Source organism: Anomalospiza imberbis, chromosome 16, assembly GCF_031753505.1.
Source record: "Anomalospiza imberbis isolate Cuckoo-Finch-1a 21T00152 chromosome 16, ASM3175350v1, whole genome shotgun sequence".
NCBI lineage: Eukaryota > Metazoa > Chordata > Aves > Passeriformes > Viduidae > Anomalospiza > Anomalospiza imberbis.
Window position 1 is genome coordinate 616,863 of NC_089696.1, and position 17,197 is coordinate 634,059.

Here is a 17,197-nt window from a genome sequence, read left to right on the forward strand (position 1 = left end):
TTTTGATTTCTCTCTTTTACTTTACCCAGGACTTCCATTGTATTATAATATAATACAAATTTATTGGCTTCTTTATAGCTAAAAATTTCGTTATCTTATGTAACTATATGATTAGGGTAGAGTGTACATGGACTTTGGCATCCTTCGTGACTCAGATGATCTTCCTCTGTACCTGGCTTGGGAAAGTGTCCTTGTTACACACCAGGCAGATCATTTGACAATAAGGATTGAGACGTTATTGGTTTTCTGCATAATGATTGAATTGCTTTGAGTTGCCTTTCAGTGGGTGGTGAAAGTACCCCTGAAGCTTTAGAACTGCCAGTTATAAGGGGAAGGATTTGAACCTAAGCTTCAGTATTCATAAGATTTACATGAAGGCAAGGATAAAAGAATTTGGTTTGTATCATTAACTTTCAGAACAGCAGTCTAATATTTGAGAAGAGACTAAACTTGGAGAGATGTGTATCTGAAATCTTCAGAAATCTGGGAACTTAACAGTTGCTATTATAATAGTAGTACTATTAATATACATATATATATGTATATATATATATAAAATAATAATGACTGTAATAAAAGGAGGTTACTTTTCTGTGGTATTTTACCAATCCCCAGTGATCACTAACATGTTGTGATTGTTCAGTGCAATATCCTAATCTCTTCTATGACATTCCATATTTTGAGGTGTTTTCTAGAAAGCTCTGAAACTTCGCAGCTATTGATGCTATTGATTATGGTCCTGCAGATATAAAAAACTTGGACTGTGGTGGGAATAATGTAATTAATTCCATGTACAAAGGAGTAAGTGTCAACCTGCTTGATACCTATATGACAACCTTCTCCTTTTAGCTGGGAGAAGCTGAGAAGGAAGAATCAGAGTCTGGCTCAGGAACAGTCTCTCAGATGGCTGCAAGAAGACCCATGAAAGATTTCAATGGATTGGGAGACTGTGATAAGACCACCCAGGATGCCATGCTGAACTTCAGCTACTATCTAACTGCTGGAGACATGGATGAAGCCTTCAAATCCATCAAGCTGATAAAAAGGTATCAGAGCTATTTGCATCTGTTTCTTCATGGGTGCAGTTTATTTTTGTTAAAAGTTTGTATGAAGAGTAAATCCTCCTAAATTCTCCTTAGATTTCCCTCTCTGATTTCATTCTCCTTTTCATTTTTAACCAGATGAAACATCTTTATCTCACAGACATTTTAATGCATTCTCTGCTCATTCTTTGTCTATAATAGACTGTGGATTCTTTTTTGCTAAAAGAGAAAGAATTACTGATAACCTGCAACCTTATGCTGTGTCTGAATGGCAAAAATGTCATCACTAGAAGAAAATGAACATTCACAATTTTATTTATACATCTAAAATAATCACACCAATACTGAGTGTTACAGATTTACCAACCACATAGCTGAATTTTAAATTCACATGTACATTATTATAATATGGATATTGCAATATTAGAGGAAATAATATATTGTCTCTTAAATACTCCGATATTTTATTTTAAAAACTGCTGCATTTAATAATAACATTATTTCTGGAATTCTTTTTTTCCCCCAGAAAATGAATGCAGGCAGATGAATACTAATCTTAGTTGGTTTTTACAAACCTACTGCTAGAAGAAACTCTTTGTTAGCTTTATGGTATTTCCCCTGACAGTCTAGAGCAGTGCAGTTGTTCTAGAGCATCAGTCTCTGTGGAGTGTTGCTCATTTGGAACGTGGTGCAAAGCAACAGTTGGGGTTGAGTTTCTTATCACATCCAAACTGAGTGCAGAACAGAACTCAAGAGCCAGCTTGATGATCACATTTTAACAAAGTGTGGAAACAGTGATAAAGAAGCAAAGCAGTGTACTCAGCTGGGAGTAACACAACAGTCCTAAGGAATTTGTAACATCCACAGCTCATGGTCCCTCAAACCTACCACTATTTGTGCTTAGAGCAGCATTCTGAGAGCACTTACACACCTGTCATTGCCTCAGGATCCTGTATCCCACATATCTCTGCATAATAGTTTTTGATGTGTTGTTTTTCTTTCTGAAAATTATATGCATATGACTTTTGTGAGGCCATGTGCTTCTCAAGGTAAGGCTTATAAACATTATATCTAATTCTAAAAGCATTAATTTTTCACTTCATTATTATATTAAGTTATCAGGCAGGTTGTTTTTGATTCTCAAAGTCCTGAAGTCCTGTATATTTGTCTTCTTCTCCAGTCTGGGTGCTTGAGTGGCAGCTCTGTTCTCCAATATTCCGTGTGTTATGTGGCTCTGAGCACTGCTGGGCAGAGCTAGTGTCCTGCCATAGCATTCTAATGCCACAGCAAATGTTATAACTGGCTGGAGAGAAAAGAAACCAGTTTGGACTGGAATATTTCTTTCTTATAATAATTCCCAACAGTGTAATTTAGTCACATATCTGATTGTTAGGGAGTTCCAGTAGTTTCCTGTGGACATTTTCCCTCAATGTAATATTGAAACATTTTTCAGCAGCATATGTGGTCTGTTCTAGCTGTGTACCCTTCTCATTTTTAGTGTCTGTTTATGCATAGGACACCACCAAACCTGTGCCTCAGGATACAAATAAATGTCTGAAAAAAAATGCAGCAATTCTTCTGCAATCCCTTTCTTTACATAAGAATAGTTAGAGTTGCTTTTGCTTTTTACTCTCTGGTCTGTTCTGGGGCTGGGAGCAGGTGTTGCAGCTGATGAGAATCTGTTCCTTGTAGAGAGGTGAATAGAAGGACTAGAAGTCATGAAATTTAGACAGCTTTTAAACCCATCGCTTAATCTGTAGTGAGTTTTCTGCTTTCTCAGATTGCCTGTTAACTCCCAAGCTATTGTTATTGGTCCCTATAACTTTTTGTTTTATTTTTAAGGAGCAGGAGAACTTGATGCAGACAGAGAAAATGTGTTTGGTTCCCTCTTTCCTGTATTCTCATTGCACACACTTGGTATCTTCTCCAGCTGACCCTGCTGCCATGCAGCCAACCCAACAATTCTGTGCTGTACAGCAGAAGGAGAGTGCAATATAATATTTTATATATTTATATATATATAAAATTAGGTGTTTTATACATATGTATATAGATGGAGCCCATCTGAATAATAATCGAGGGTCTCTGCTCACACAAGTGAACGTTGTGATGTCTTTCAACCCTTAAATTATAGCATATATTTATAGAAAATAACTCCAATGCAGATCTCTTTCGAGATCTTTTGCCTTTCAGCTGTGCTCTTTCAGCATGGTGACTCAACATAGTCATTTTCCAAGCCCTGGCGAAAGCGAGCGGTCAGGGTACGGCTGATGACGATGACCCGGGGCGCCATGCAGTCCTCACGCCTGTGGAGGATGTTCCAGATTAGAATGGCAGCTGCCAGTGTGGCCAAAAGGCAGGCTCCGATGTTCAGGTAGCAGGACCACGAGAGGTTGGTGTATGGTCCGATACGGTAGAATGTCACCAGCCCGATAACCAGAACAAAACCTGCAAAGAGAATGGCAGAGTTATTTTTAATGAGTTGTTCTCTTGAATTTCTGTAGTGGCAAAATGCCACAGAATCTCAACATTTACAGACTCGCTCATGAGTCTGTAGAGCCTTTCCCTCCCTATTATGATGTGCTGGGTGTGTTTTTGAAGGCATATTTGAGCCTCATGATACATTCAAAGAGAGTGCCTTAAACAGAGGCTCAATATTAAGTTTTAATCTGTTCACTCTAATTTAAATTTCTTACACCCACTGACCTGTATTTCACCTTGGGTTTTTTCCCCCATGCATTTGAATCACTTACACAGATGTCCTTTTTCTTACTCCCATTGCCAAAAGACAAAACAGCTGTATTAATGATGATAATGATAATTTTAAAAGATTTTTTTTCACAGTATATACTCTCATTCTGAAATTTTAAAACGTTTATTAAGGCAGGCAACTATGTAAACTGCAAAAATGATGAATTATGACATTCACATTCTCTAGACAGAGAGACATAATTCTGTTTCTCAAGAGAAGCACAGAGAGAAGAAGAGAAAACAATCTTTATCTCTACTCCTTTGTTTTCCCCATGTGGAATTTAGTAGAGATTGTTTACTTGAAGTGATTACTTAATTCGATTCTAGTGAAGGTTGTTTAAGTTCAATAACCAGTTAGATCCAGCTGTGTCTCGGACTCTCAGCAGGCAGTCAAGAGTTTGTTAGTTAGTTGATAAGTAAGTAAGAAGTATGTATGTAGAATAAAATAGTCTCTCTTTAAATAGTATATTAATGCAATATAGTATAGTTTAAATAAAGCAGATCCTTCAGCCTTCTAATCTAGAATAAACATCATCATTTCTTCCCAATCGGGGTTGCCTTTTTTACTATAATGAATAGCTAAATATATTACAGAAATAATAAAAAGCAATGTACAGAAACTTAAAAAAAGGGAAGGTGAAATAAATGGAACTTTGTGGTCATACTTTTTCCTGCTAGAAAAAGGTGTTATGAGGCAGAAGTAATGTCATGCCTCCAGAAGCTACTGAAGGCAAAGTTTCTATTGTCCTTATAACTTTAAGCACAGTACTAAGTGCCCTACAAGATAGGTAATATTAGAGTAATAACAGTGCAGTTGTATAGCATTTCCATTCAGATGTCACAAAGTGATTTGCAAAAAAAACTAAAAAAAGGAAAAATTTCGCAGTCTCTTTGGTGGTTACATTACTGATGAGTAATAGTAATGTTATTTCAGAATTGAGGTGGGGTAACTGTTGTAGTCATGCAGGAGACCCGTGTTAGATCAAGGGGCAATCTGCATCCTTTCACACCTCCTTTTTTATGTTACACCTGCCCATTCCTTGAAGAATGCATTGATAACCACGTGATTACTTTTCTGCCCTCTGTTTATTGTACTATCAGAGAACTATACAATCCCAGGATGGTTTGGGTTGGAAGGATCCTTAAAGCTCATTGCACTCCACCCCCTGCCATGGGCAGGGACACCTCCCACTATCCCAAGTTTCCCCAAGGCCTGTCCAACCTGGCCTTGGACGCAGCCAGGGATGGGGCAGCCACAGCTGCTCTGGGCACCCTGTGCCAGGGCCTGCCCACCCTCCCAGGGAACAATCCCTTCCCAATATCCCATCCGTCCCTGCCCTCTGGCAGGGGGAAACCATTCCCTGGGTCCTGTCCCTCCATCCCTTGTCCCCAGTCCCTCTCCAGCTCTCCTGGAGCCCCTTTAGGCCCTGGAAGGGGCTCTGAGCTCTCCCTGGAGCCTTCTCCTCTTCTTGAGGCTGAACATTCCCAGCTCTCCCAGCCTGACTCTGGAGCAGTGGGGCTCCAGTCTGGTCTCTCTTCCTGTACCTATTGTCAAACAAAGCTACTTTTCAGCTTTTTAAAAGAAATTCATGGATGTAATTAGATTGAAACAAACAAAAAGAGACAAATATGCCTCATTTACAAAAAGAAAAAGTTTTCTCTTTGTTTTCCTACACACTTCCTTAACTGCCACCATAACAAAGGAATCTCATTGCCAAAATGACCCCTTCATGAAGGAAGACTGGAATAAATAAATATCCATGAACTACCAGAACATATCTGGACACCATCTTCCTAAGTTCATGGTCAAGAGCAAGTCCCAGTTGCTGCATGCAGTTTTCTCAGTTAGCCACAGTACCTGTGCCTGCAAACACTCTCCCTGTGGATACATGGCAAGGACCCTGGCCCTGGTCCCTGATTTTCCATGAAAGAGCATATCCCGAGTGTGCATTGTATCATGTTTTTTTCTTCAAAGAGTGCTAGTAATGCAATGAAGATGGAAAAGACACAAGTTGCATACAGGTAAAAAAACACAGAGGAGGGAAATGACATACAAGTAGGAGGAAAATTATCAATCATTACTTAAAGGTGTGACACTTGTACTATTCTGAGAGTCAGTAAAATGAAGGCTGAATCCACCTCCTCATAATACAAACACTGAATGAATATTCCTACAGGAGCCATCTGGCATCCTTGGCTCTCCTGTGTCTACCTAGAAGGTGCTTTGTAACAGTTGCTTGCTGCACCTTCTCGTCCTGAGGTGGCACTGTCCCACAGCTGGTTTATGGGAGGAGTAGCTCCTTAATGCTCTTTCCCCACTCTGATGTTAAAAAAGCCTAATGTACCCTGGATGGGTTTTAGGTTGTTGACACAGTTGTAAGGACACAGTAACTCCTTGGTTTTGTCAGTAAATCTGGTCGTTATTTTATGGTTCAGCTTAGTTATAAATAAACAAATTTGATTTGGAGAGAATGTAGCCATGTGGAGCACATTGTTGTAGAAGTCACTGATCCATACAATAATGATTTGCCATTGCAAATAAAATATTTTCCCTTCATTTCCAGTGTCAGTCTCCAAGTTCAGTTTGTCCTGAGGCACGTGGTAGAGAAGAGAGTGGGAGATTAGGTTCTGTTTTGTAAGTGACATCAGATTTTTTTAAACTTTCCTCTGAGACGGCTCGGTTCCCCATCTGTGGAACCAGGATGATACAACTTCCTGTGTTTATTTTGTATTTCAGAGCATTGGGAGCAGAGCATACTAGTTGTGATATGCTTATAAAGAATTTGGATGTCTACATCTTCATTTAGATCTTATAAGGATGATACACACTGATACTGCTTTGCAATCCACTGTTCAGTGGATGATAAATAGCCATTTTTAAGTGTGAAGAAAATCATAAAACCTTAAGCAGGAGAAATTTTGAGCAGGAGCTGTTTGGACCAGTGACCACTCACAGGTGCCCCTAAAGGACATTTATAAATATTAACAAGTGCCTACTTCCCACTATCTTGCAGTATTTTTTTGAGGCTCTCTTGGCAGAGGGACATGGGTTCAGGAATACCAGTTACAAAAGTAACCCTAATTCTATGTTATGTCTTGCAGCTTAATTCCCACTGTAGGAATATTTTCAATATTTAAAAGTTTTTCCAAATACCCAGCTTTTAATGAAATTATTTTGCTTTGTCTTTCTTGCTTTTGTATTACTTATGACAAATTACTGTCCTAAATGGCTTAACATCTCCATGTTCTATCTGAGGGAGCAATTATCCGCCAGGGAAAAGCACTAAGGCTTCCTTCCAGGTCCCCAGATAAAGCTATTTCTGCTAGAAGGACTATTTTCCTGCACAAGTCCTTTGCCTGAACCCTGCTCACATGAGCAGCCAGTCATGCAAGAGGCTTTATCTCCTTTCCCAGTTCTGTGCCAATGGCTGAGTGGGGTAGAGGGACTGCCTTTGAGATATTGTTGAACTGACAGATCACAGGAGCCAGTTGCCAGAGCTCTTGAGTGAAAATGTGCATTCTATTTCAGATTCTTTACTGTAGTTTAGACTGGAACTGACATTAAGAACAGACACACATGACAGAAGCAACAGAGGTGGAAGCACGTTACTGTAGAGTTTATACAATTACTTTTATAGTTCTGCAAGAGTCACAGAACTCCAGAATAGAAATGTCACTGATAAAGTTATTTTCCAGCATTCTTATTTCATATTAGCATGGCTTGATATGGGAATTATAAATGTAGGAACTCAGAGCAAAGGCTGAAGAAATTGTAATAATCCAAAAAGACTGAGTTTGCATAGGATGGTGCGTTTCAAATTTTGATGAATGCTGCTTTTGTGAAGATGATGATGTATGAAAACCCCAAAGTTTGCTTGGATGGATTTTGTCTGTAACAGCTTAATCAAACTTGGACTTATTGAAGCAAAGTGTTCCAATGTGCTGCATATGTTTTCCTTGCCCTTAGAAGAGTCTTGTTGAACACTAGCCAAGAATTGGGGTGGAACATTTAGTCTGTTCTCTAAATGATTGGGCAGAGACACGCAGTTCACATATTTGTGCTGTATAATAGTTAGAAGTATACCTATAAAAATTCACCTTGTTGTAAGAATAGTCTCCAGAGCTGACTGGGGTGACTTTTCCCTTTTTAGATAGATATTTGTAACAATGTCTGAATTCAGTTTCAGTATTCCAATAAAACACCTAGAGGAAAACAGTTGGCTTCTCAGACTATTTCCCACATACAGCTCTACTAAAAATAACCAGAAAATTGCTCTCTTTGCCATCAGGATTCCTGAGCTCACAGTGTGCAATACAGGTTGACAAAGGCTGTAGAAGGGACATACCTCTTTACATTTATTTATGAAAATATTGAACATTTTAGTCTGATTTTGTTTCTTTTCTGTTCTGTAGTGATGAGAGGACTTTGAGATGCATGGCTCAATTTCCCTGAATTAATTTAAGTACATCAATCAATTTCAGATAATTTTATTGTATATTGTCTCAAGACTGCACAGAGGCCACAACTTCACTAAAAATCCTGATAAGATTACTTGAAGTGCTTTTTTTTCCCATAGAACTGCTGTTTATCTCTAGTTGTTTCCCATCTGCAGCAAAACAAGCTGGAAGGGGGGTGGCTTTTCCGCTGGGGAAGGAAACAGATAACGAAGTCACTCAGAAGACTTTTGGTTGGAACAGTATTAACTGTGGTAGTGGGGGTGGCTTGGGAGAATGTTACTTTTTGAACTTAAATATTTCAGGTCTGTATGCTGGATTTCCTGTTTGAGGCTGGCTGCAAGCCAACTACAGAATTCTAGCATTTTAAAAGAACTTTAATAATCACTTTTTTATTTCTGTGATAGTTTGTTGTTTGGGTTTTTTTTTCTGACACCCCTAGATTCTTACTCTTCCTTTTTATTAGTGTACTGATAGTGCATTTGAAGAAATACACATTGTTTTTTCTAGTTTACCAGAAAGTCTATATTGGGATTTATAATCCTCCTCTTTACAGCTTGTCCTGGAGAATGGCTTTTGTTGACAAGAAAAGGGAGAAGAAGAAAAACAGAGCAGCCAGAGTGTTGAGAATACACCACCCACGCTTGTGCAGAACTGCAAACAGGGAAGGGAAATATTTCACTCCTTTTCTGTGTACCCCACCAAGTTGCACAGGGACTGGTTTAGCTGTGATGAGTCAGGTGCCTGAATGGGCTATTTGTTGGAGCTCAGCTGTATTTATCAGCGTGAGATAGATTCACAAAGTGATTCCTATAGGACTTACACAAATTATTTATTTATAAATCCCTTTTCTTGTATCAGCTTGGCACAAAAGGAGTTATAGTTATGGGACCTCTGGAATAGTCACATGCTCTTCATTGCTGCACTAGGCTGGGTGATGCTTTGGTTTCTAATGCCACAAGGAATTAGAGTGTGACCATTAGAGTCAAGTGACCTTTGAGGTTTCAGATGTACAATAATTTGTTTGAGGTTGGATTTTTTTGGTTTTTGTTTTGTTTAGATCTAATTTAAAATTTCCTTCCAAGGATTTTGGTAGCATGTAACATCTTAGAATTAAACATGTGAGTAGCACAGCTTCTCAGGTGCAATAAGACCCTTTTATTGCTCACTTTTCTGAATTACAAGGGTTTTCCAATTGTGTTCTTTGAGTTCATCAGTCCTTGTCTTTAACCTGAAGGGAGATTTAGTCAGTGTAAGGCAGTGAGTCCTACCTTATGTTGGAAATCTTTAACCAGTTTAGGTCTATTAACAGTAAATTGCTTGTTTGTTACCTTTGGAGGTTTCCTTAGAAATTTATGCCAGTCTTTGAATGGAATGGTAAAAAGTAAATGGGTAAATGCCCAGTGAACTAGGCAGAATTCCTCTTGGGCAGCTGTTTAAACAAGGAGGAATGTGCAGACTCTCACACTTGATGTCGACTGTTAGCATTGCTTGGCCTCTTGGGTTCTGAGGCACCTGGAGCCAATTAAAGCTCTGCTTTAACGTAGTAGGCCTAATATCAGGCACAGCAATGGGCTTCTGTCTGGAATCAGAACCGTGGAATGTTTTGGGTTGAAAGGAATCTTTCAAAACCAATCTCTTTCCAACACTCTTGCCAGAAGGCAGGAACTTCCACTATCCCAGGTTGCTCCAAGCCCCATTCAGCCTGGCCTTGGACACTTCCAGGGATACATGGGCAGCCACAGCTTCTCTGGGCAACTCTGTGTCATGGCCTCTCCATTCTTACAGGGAAGAATTTCTTCCTAGCATTTAATCTAAATCTTCCACTTTACAGCTTAAATCCATTCCCCTTGTCTTTGCTGTCTGTCCATGTAAAAAGTCACGCTCTCTTTTGTTAAGCACCCTTTATGTACTGAAAAGCCACAATAAGTTTTCCCCAGAACCTTCTCTTCTCCAGGCTGAACACCCCAAGCTCTCCCAGCATGTCTCTGTAGCAGAGGTGCTCCAACCCTTGGAGCATCTATATCGCCTCCTGGGCCCACTCTAATAGGTCCTTGTCTGTCTCATGCTGGACATGCAGACCTGGCTGCAGTGCTGCAGGTGGGTCAGCCTGAGCAAAAATACCCTGTGCAGAGAGAAGCAGTCATTGACAGGTGATTTTTTTGGACATTTCAGCATCATCTTCTGCTTTTATTGTTCAAGTGCTCTGTTCTTCTCTGGATACATCAGAGGATAAGAGCTGCGTAATTGGATCCAGCAAGGCAACTGGGTTTGAAACCCAGTTTCAAAGTTTTAGGAGACACCTCCATGTATATATAATGTGCATGCTCATAAGCAATAAAGTGAATATTTGAGTTGAGATACTTTCTGTCTTACACACTTTTCTCTGCATTACATGTTCCTTATCCTTGCATATCCAAATTATATTTATCTGTTAACAGATTTTTTACCGTATTTCTGATCAGAATAAGTGCCCTTGACATTGAGATGCTAAAAGAACCTGCCTGCTGCTCATATCAGAGTTTAGCCTAAAAGAATACAGGCAGATATTCTTCCTGCTGCAGCTATGCCCAATGAGGAGTTCACCACACTTGTTGTGAGCTACCGTCCTTCCCACTTTGCTGGTTCAGCTGCTCCCAGGAGCCATTTCCAACAAAATAAATGAGATAGATATCCAGATTTTAGGATCTTTGCAAATGTGGTTCCTTTTGCAAATGTGTGAAAGCAAAATCACTTTACTGTGATATTTGTGGTCTGCATAAAGAATGGGGAAGTTTGGCAGTGAGGGTGAAATAAAATTGACAAATAATGAAAACATTTAGCACAAATCAAATCTCTATTATGTTTCTAAATGGAAACATTAGCACAAATCAAATTCTCTATTTTTGCTATGATTTTTAGATTACTTAGAGCATCTCATTTGCTTGCTTCCTTTTTAAGAAGTTTTAGGTTTACAGTTCCATAGACTTCCATCTTAGAACAGATCTGGCTTAGGGTATTATGAAGCAAAAAGTGGAAGGAATTAATACGGAACTCAGGATCACACTGCTATGGGGAATATCTTCAGCCATGTTTTCCAATGGCTGCTGTGCTGTTCTTTTCTACATAGACATTTTCTGGATATCAACTGATCTAAAGTGGTTGGAGAAGATGGTTCAAAAATTGTCTGATTTAGTTTTAAGAGCATAGAAATTTAAATATGCATGAGCTCAGATTTTCTGTGATGCATTACGGGTCAGGAGTGAAACACTTTCATCAGAAAAACATATTGGACAAAGCTGGAATGCAATGCTTGAAATTTAGGAAAGATTAGACTAATTTATTTGGCTGTAAATGACAGGCTTAGTGGGAACATGAAACTTTTTAATCTTCAGGATTTTATGTATTAAAGTTACTTGATGCTGAAAGCAGACTGGCAAAATATTAATCATGATTCAGGTTTATTGCAGTCTTGGACATTCAGAAACCAGGATGAGATCTAATGTAAAGGATGTTCTATCCCAGATTTTTCCTATTAAGTTTCTAATATTTCTCTCTAAAGTTTGTGATAATCATCACTGGACAAGATCAAGACTTGGCTGGAGCCCCTTAAGGCCTGATCCTGTCTGGGAGGTTAATGTTTGTAATAGTTCAATATCCTCTGAAGTGCTCTTTCTTCCCTGTGCTGTTAGTATGGATTTCCCTTTCCAACAGCTCGTCTGTTGGCTGTTATCCATCCTATATTCAGCACATGGAGTTTGTAACAGGTCCTTGGAAAAAACCAGAACCCCCAAAACCCTCTAGAGGGAAATTTCTGAGCGCTGACACAAAATTCCATGTGCAACGCTGGTTCCATTTTCACTAGGAGCCTTTTCCAAAGCAAACAGAGCGCTTTCCTGTTAACGGGGAGGTGTGAGGCTGTGGAGCTTTGGAGCTGTGTGAATCCCGTTGCTGTCCCAAACAGCATTGCTGTTTTCTCTCTTCTTTACTTCCTGGGGCTTGATTTTGTGTCAGAGGTCCATCCTTTTTGAATGGCTGTCAAATGCTTGTGCAGGTGGCAGAAGTGAGGAAGTGGTGGAGTCTGGAGCCACTGCAAGCTCCAGTGGATCTAAGATCATTGATTTGAGCTTGTGATAGACTTTGGAGGTAATACTTAGCACTCTTAGATTTCTAAGCCAACAAGGACTTTTGTTCAGGCCATGGGAAACTGTAATGAAATTCACAGTTTCAGCTGAGTAACAACAAGAAAATTGTGGGTTGAACCTTTCCCCATAACACAAGATTTCAGTCCACCAGTGACCACTGTGGTTCTCTTCAGCACTTGTTGGCATTTTCCAGGATGAAAGGTAGAGATCAAGGAGAAGTTGGAATTAGAGGGAATATGATTCAAGATAATTTCTGAAATTACTGAAAGGATGAGGAATTGCAGAACAATTCTTCAGATCCTTTGGGTTTTGAAAAGGAAAAAACAGAAGGTTGGTCCTAGTGTTCTTTCATTTGAAAGTGTGAAAAACAGAAATTACCCAACCAGTGCTTCAGAAATGTTTAATAAGATCTAAGTTTGTTTATTCTTAAACATTACTGCCCTTCTCACACAAATTATCTGTCTGACTAAAGTACCTTGACTTTAACTCTTCAAATGAAGCAGGAGAGAGCCTCGCAGGGGTTTCTCTTGGATTGTTTGCATGGGACAAATGCTTTCAAATACAAGTGTCATATTTACTGTTCTGATGTTTTTGCTCCATATTGCTCCTTTTCTTTGAGAATGACTGAGAGGTTACTGTCTCAGAGTGGAGACTCAGAGACTGAAAATCACCTGTGGCTCATACAATGTGTGGTGGCCACTGTCTTCCCCTTCAATATAGGACTCTCAGTCTCTAGATGCAGCATCAGCCCTTCATCAGAGCAGTGGAATTGCTGGGCTTTCTCACTGCACATGGGTTTTGTCTGATTTCAAAGACACTTAATCTATAATGTCTAAAATGCTGTCGCCTGAGCCCAGTCCAGGGAGTTTAGTGAGTGCAAACTCCTGTTTAATGAGTGCAAATTCCCAAGGAATCAGCAGTTGGTGTACCATTTTTCTGGAAAACTAAGGAGGTCTCCAAGAAGTCTTATTTTATATTGGGTTAATGCAGATATAATGAGTTCTTCCCACTTTTTTCAAAAGTATGCATTCTAGAAGACTTCAGGTGATTGTTCTGGATATCAGGAAGGAACTTGTTTAAACATAAAGTTACAATAAGATAATGAGATGTAAAATGAATATTATGACTTCAAGGCAGAAAACCATCTGATGATGGTAATGGAGAGTGTGGCATAACTGCAAAGGGAGATGGGGAATGGGGCAGGGGTAATCACTGTGTTATTTCTGCAGATTCACACAGAACAATGTCTATCCTTATATCATCACAGGCTGCCAGCTCCATCCCTTTTGAACACAGGCAGGCAGATGGACATGGGCTCCTTGATCCAAAAGCTTCTTCAGCCATTCTCATTAGTGTTTTGTTAATCATTCTGACTGTGGCTTTTCTCCCATGTCCCCTCCCAGCACTGGGGATTTCAAGGTTCAGCTTGCATAACAGGTAATAGCAGGCATTTCCTCCTCCTGTGTCGGGATATCCTGGCGCCCTTCAGTCTCTCTCTGACTGTGTTTAAAACAGACTCCAGCACAGGAAAAAAAAAAGGAAAAAAAAAAAAAAAAAGCCCAGTCTAAAATTAGCAGCCATGGTAGAAGAAAGGCCCATGGCTGTCCCCTGTACTGTTTGTCAATGAAACAACACATCCAAGCAGGGCCAGAATGCATTTCCGCTCTGGAAAAACAGGTCAAGTTTGGAGAGGATGGGAGAGTACAGCAGGCATCATGCTGATAGTCAGGGAGAACTATCCAGAAGGTATCCACAGTTACACAGACACTAAGGGGCTGTAGGGAGGGCTTTTATGGCAAGGCTGTATATCTGTCTTTTGGAAGCACTGTCTGGTGCTTGAAGCACTTGCTGCACCTGGAAGACGGATCAGGTGCTCTGAGGGTTACAGATCCTCTGCAGCCTCCTCCCCTCAGCTGGATTTCAGGTTCCTCATCCTTAGTAGACCTAAAAAAACCTAACAATTTTATTGCTGTGAGACTGTACTTAAATGACCTAGGCCAGATTCTGATCTTGCGTTTTTGAAAACCTGAGGTCTCAGTAGTTTTATACCATTCTTAATATTCAGAGTTAAGTTGAAATTAAAACTTTAAATAAAATGGTGTTGCTTTATTATATTGTTCTTTGCATTAATAATATATATGTGTGTATACATATATATACATGTTTTAATATTTTTAATCTGATCTTGTAATCAGCTTGATTGTTACTCCATTAATGACAGTTTTCTGCACAGATATCATATAGGATTGGATTCTTACTGTAATGAATGCTGAAGTTACTTACTTTATGTAATAATGAAAGGTATTATTGCAGAATGTTTACACTTTGTTGCCACTGCTGTCAAAATGGAATTGTTATAAACCCATTTCCTCTTTTTCTCATGCAGTTCTGTATACAGTCCATGAGAATTGCTGTGGGAATTTTATTTATAGCAGTCAGTGGTATGAATTGACTTTGGCTTTCTTTGCTGGATTGCAGAGGTATCTGTGTGTCAAAATCCAGCTGGTGGTCATTGAGCAAAATTCAGTTAGCTAAAATAAAATAATCATGTTTCAACAAGGCTTCCGCTCTGCTATCTTGAGTTCCTTGAGTGTGTTTTACCCTGCTAAATTGTGGGATTACGGTGTATCCAGTTTGTTTCTCTTATGTTTGCCTTCCTGGTTTCATAGGAAATAATAAAGGCTTGTGGGTTTTTTTGGTTGGCAGAAGCCTCATCATGATATATCCCAGATAAAAGCTTCTATTTATGTACTGCAGAATCTCACGTGGAGAGCTTGTTGGAGACAATGAACTTGCTTTTTGATATAAGCCTTTTTGCTATTCTTTGTCACTTGAAAGATTTATAAAATAAGATACACTTTTCCACCTGAGTTTAATAGAGGCTGAGCACTTTTCCATCAGTAGAAAGAAGTGGACTTACTGGCAAGTTGGAACACAGCAGCTATGGCCTCCTCCCACCACTGGGTATCCTGGGAGATGATGGGGAGCTCCATCAGCCCCAGGAAGAAGAGGAGCTGGCCGGCAGTCAGAGCCACTGTTGCAATGAGGTTGCAGGCACGCATCATGTCAAACTGCACTAGGAAAACAGAAGCAGCATAAAGTTACAATAATATAAAATTGTGAAAAAGAAAATCCTGAGCAGGAATATAAAGTTTGTCAGTCTGCAGAAAACAATTCTTAGGCAGCAGTCCCTTCTCCCAGCAGTCCCTTGTTGTAACTGCCTTCCTTGCGGTCTGATTAAGAAAGGATTTTCTTCAGGATATGTATCGATTCTTTCCTTTAGTTGCACAGCATCCCATAAGTATTGCTTCAGTGCAGTGGAACTGATGCAGCTAATTTGCTACAAGCTAATTTGGAATAAGTAGCTAATTTCCCAGAATGGCCCACTGGTGATGCTGGAGTTCTCTTCACTGAAGATTCTACCTAATCCATAGTCAGAGTTGTTTGGGGAAGGATTGATGTTTGTTTTTCGTGTGACACAGAGTGAAATGGAACCATAAATAGTTTTTCAAGGCCCTAAAATAATAATCATTGCTAAGACAAACCGATAACACCCTGAATTTCTTTTTCCCCTAGTCCATCTGTATTGTCCTAAAAAACATCCTGTGGATTTTAATGCTCAGGTCTTCCTGGTTTACAGAAGCTTTGTATAGAGGATTCTTATTTTTTACTTTTTTTATCATTTATTAGTCTTTGGGATACAATGCAAAGATCCTTATATTTCCATCTGTCTAATGAGGGAGATGGTTGTAATGAAGATGTCAAGGCTTAGCAGTTCTGAATGAGATGTTAGGGCATAATCTGCATCTACATGTAAAAAGCTACCTTTTTTAAAATAGAGTGTGTGTGTATAAATATATATATATTTATTTTTTATATTTATTTGTATATATATATTTATATTTATATATATAAAGTTCCTGCATATCTAACAGTGAAGTTATGGGAGTATGTTGTGGAGGTCTACTACTGACCACTGGGCCAGGACAACAATACTGATGAATCAGAGTACAAGGAATTAAGGGATATGTCTAGATCAGCTCCCCTGGGCCTTAAGGGTGATTTTAAGTTTTCAGACATCAATTGGCAATATCATACAATAGACACAAACAGATTCAGGAAATTTCTGAAGCATGTTGAAGGTAACCTCGGGTGCAGGGACCGAAGGGCCAACTTGAAAAGGTGCCCTCTGAGATGTGCATTTTGTAAAGAGAGACTTGTGGACAACGTGGTGACCTCTTAATAGGGCAGGAGCCTGCACTTCTAAAGCACAGGGAATCATGCAAGCAGGAAAGAAGGAGGGTCTGGCTGAGCAGGGATCTTCTTGAGCTTAAAAGGAAAGTGTACAGGCTAGAGTCTGTACTGAACACCATGACAGGGTGGATAACAAAATAAAGACAACGTTGAATGATGGCAGTATGCCCAGGGCACAGTGACCAGGATGATGAAAGGCCTCGAGGGTAAGACATGCAAGGAGTGGCTGAGATCATTTGGCCAATTCAGCCAGGAAGAGAAGGCTGAGGGGTGACCCCACTGTATTCTGCACCTTCCCCACTGTGGGGAGGTGCTGATCTCTGCCAGGATCTGAGGGAATGGCTGGAGCTGTGTCAGGAGAGGATTATGCTGGTTATTAGGAAAAGGTTCTTCCTCCAGAGGGTGGCTGGGCACTGGAATAAGCTCCCCAGGGCAGTGGTCATGGCCTCAGGGCCACCAGAGTTGTGGTCTGTGTAGGATGCTCTTAGTGATATGTTTTAGTTTAAGGTAGTCCTGCAAGCAACAGGGAGCTGAACACAATGGTCCTTGTAGGTCCCTTCCAACCTGAGA

At 39.8% G+C, this 17,197-nt stretch overlaps 2 protein-coding genes across 4 annotated transcripts in view; one reads left to right on the forward strand and one right to left on the reverse strand.

Moving 5' to 3' along the window:
- Window positions 1-17,197, forward strand: part of IFT140 (intraflagellar transport 140) — an 87,750-nt gene that overhangs the window by 41,132 nt on the left and 29,421 nt on the right. For both annotated transcript variants that reach the window (XM_068206403.1, XM_068206402.1), the window contains exon 18: window positions 850-1,046. In XM_068206403.1, coding sequence (XP_068062504.1) covers window positions 850-1,046 — 197 coding nt within the window. The remainder of the gene's footprint in view (window positions 1-849; window positions 1,047-17,197) is intronic.
- LOC137483399 (transmembrane protein 204-like) overlaps window positions 1,341-17,197 on the reverse strand; it is a 63,702-nt gene continuing 47,845 nt past the window's right edge. For both annotated transcript variants that reach the window (XM_068206414.1, XM_068206415.1), the window contains exons 3-4: window positions 15,294-15,449; window positions 1,341-3,491 (exon numbers count right to left, since the gene is read on the reverse strand). In XM_068206414.1, coding sequence (XP_068062515.1) covers window positions 3,247-3,491; window positions 15,294-15,449 — 401 coding nt within the window. In that variant the 3' untranslated portion in view covers window positions 1,341-3,246. The remainder of the gene's footprint in view (window positions 3,492-15,293; window positions 15,450-17,197) is intronic.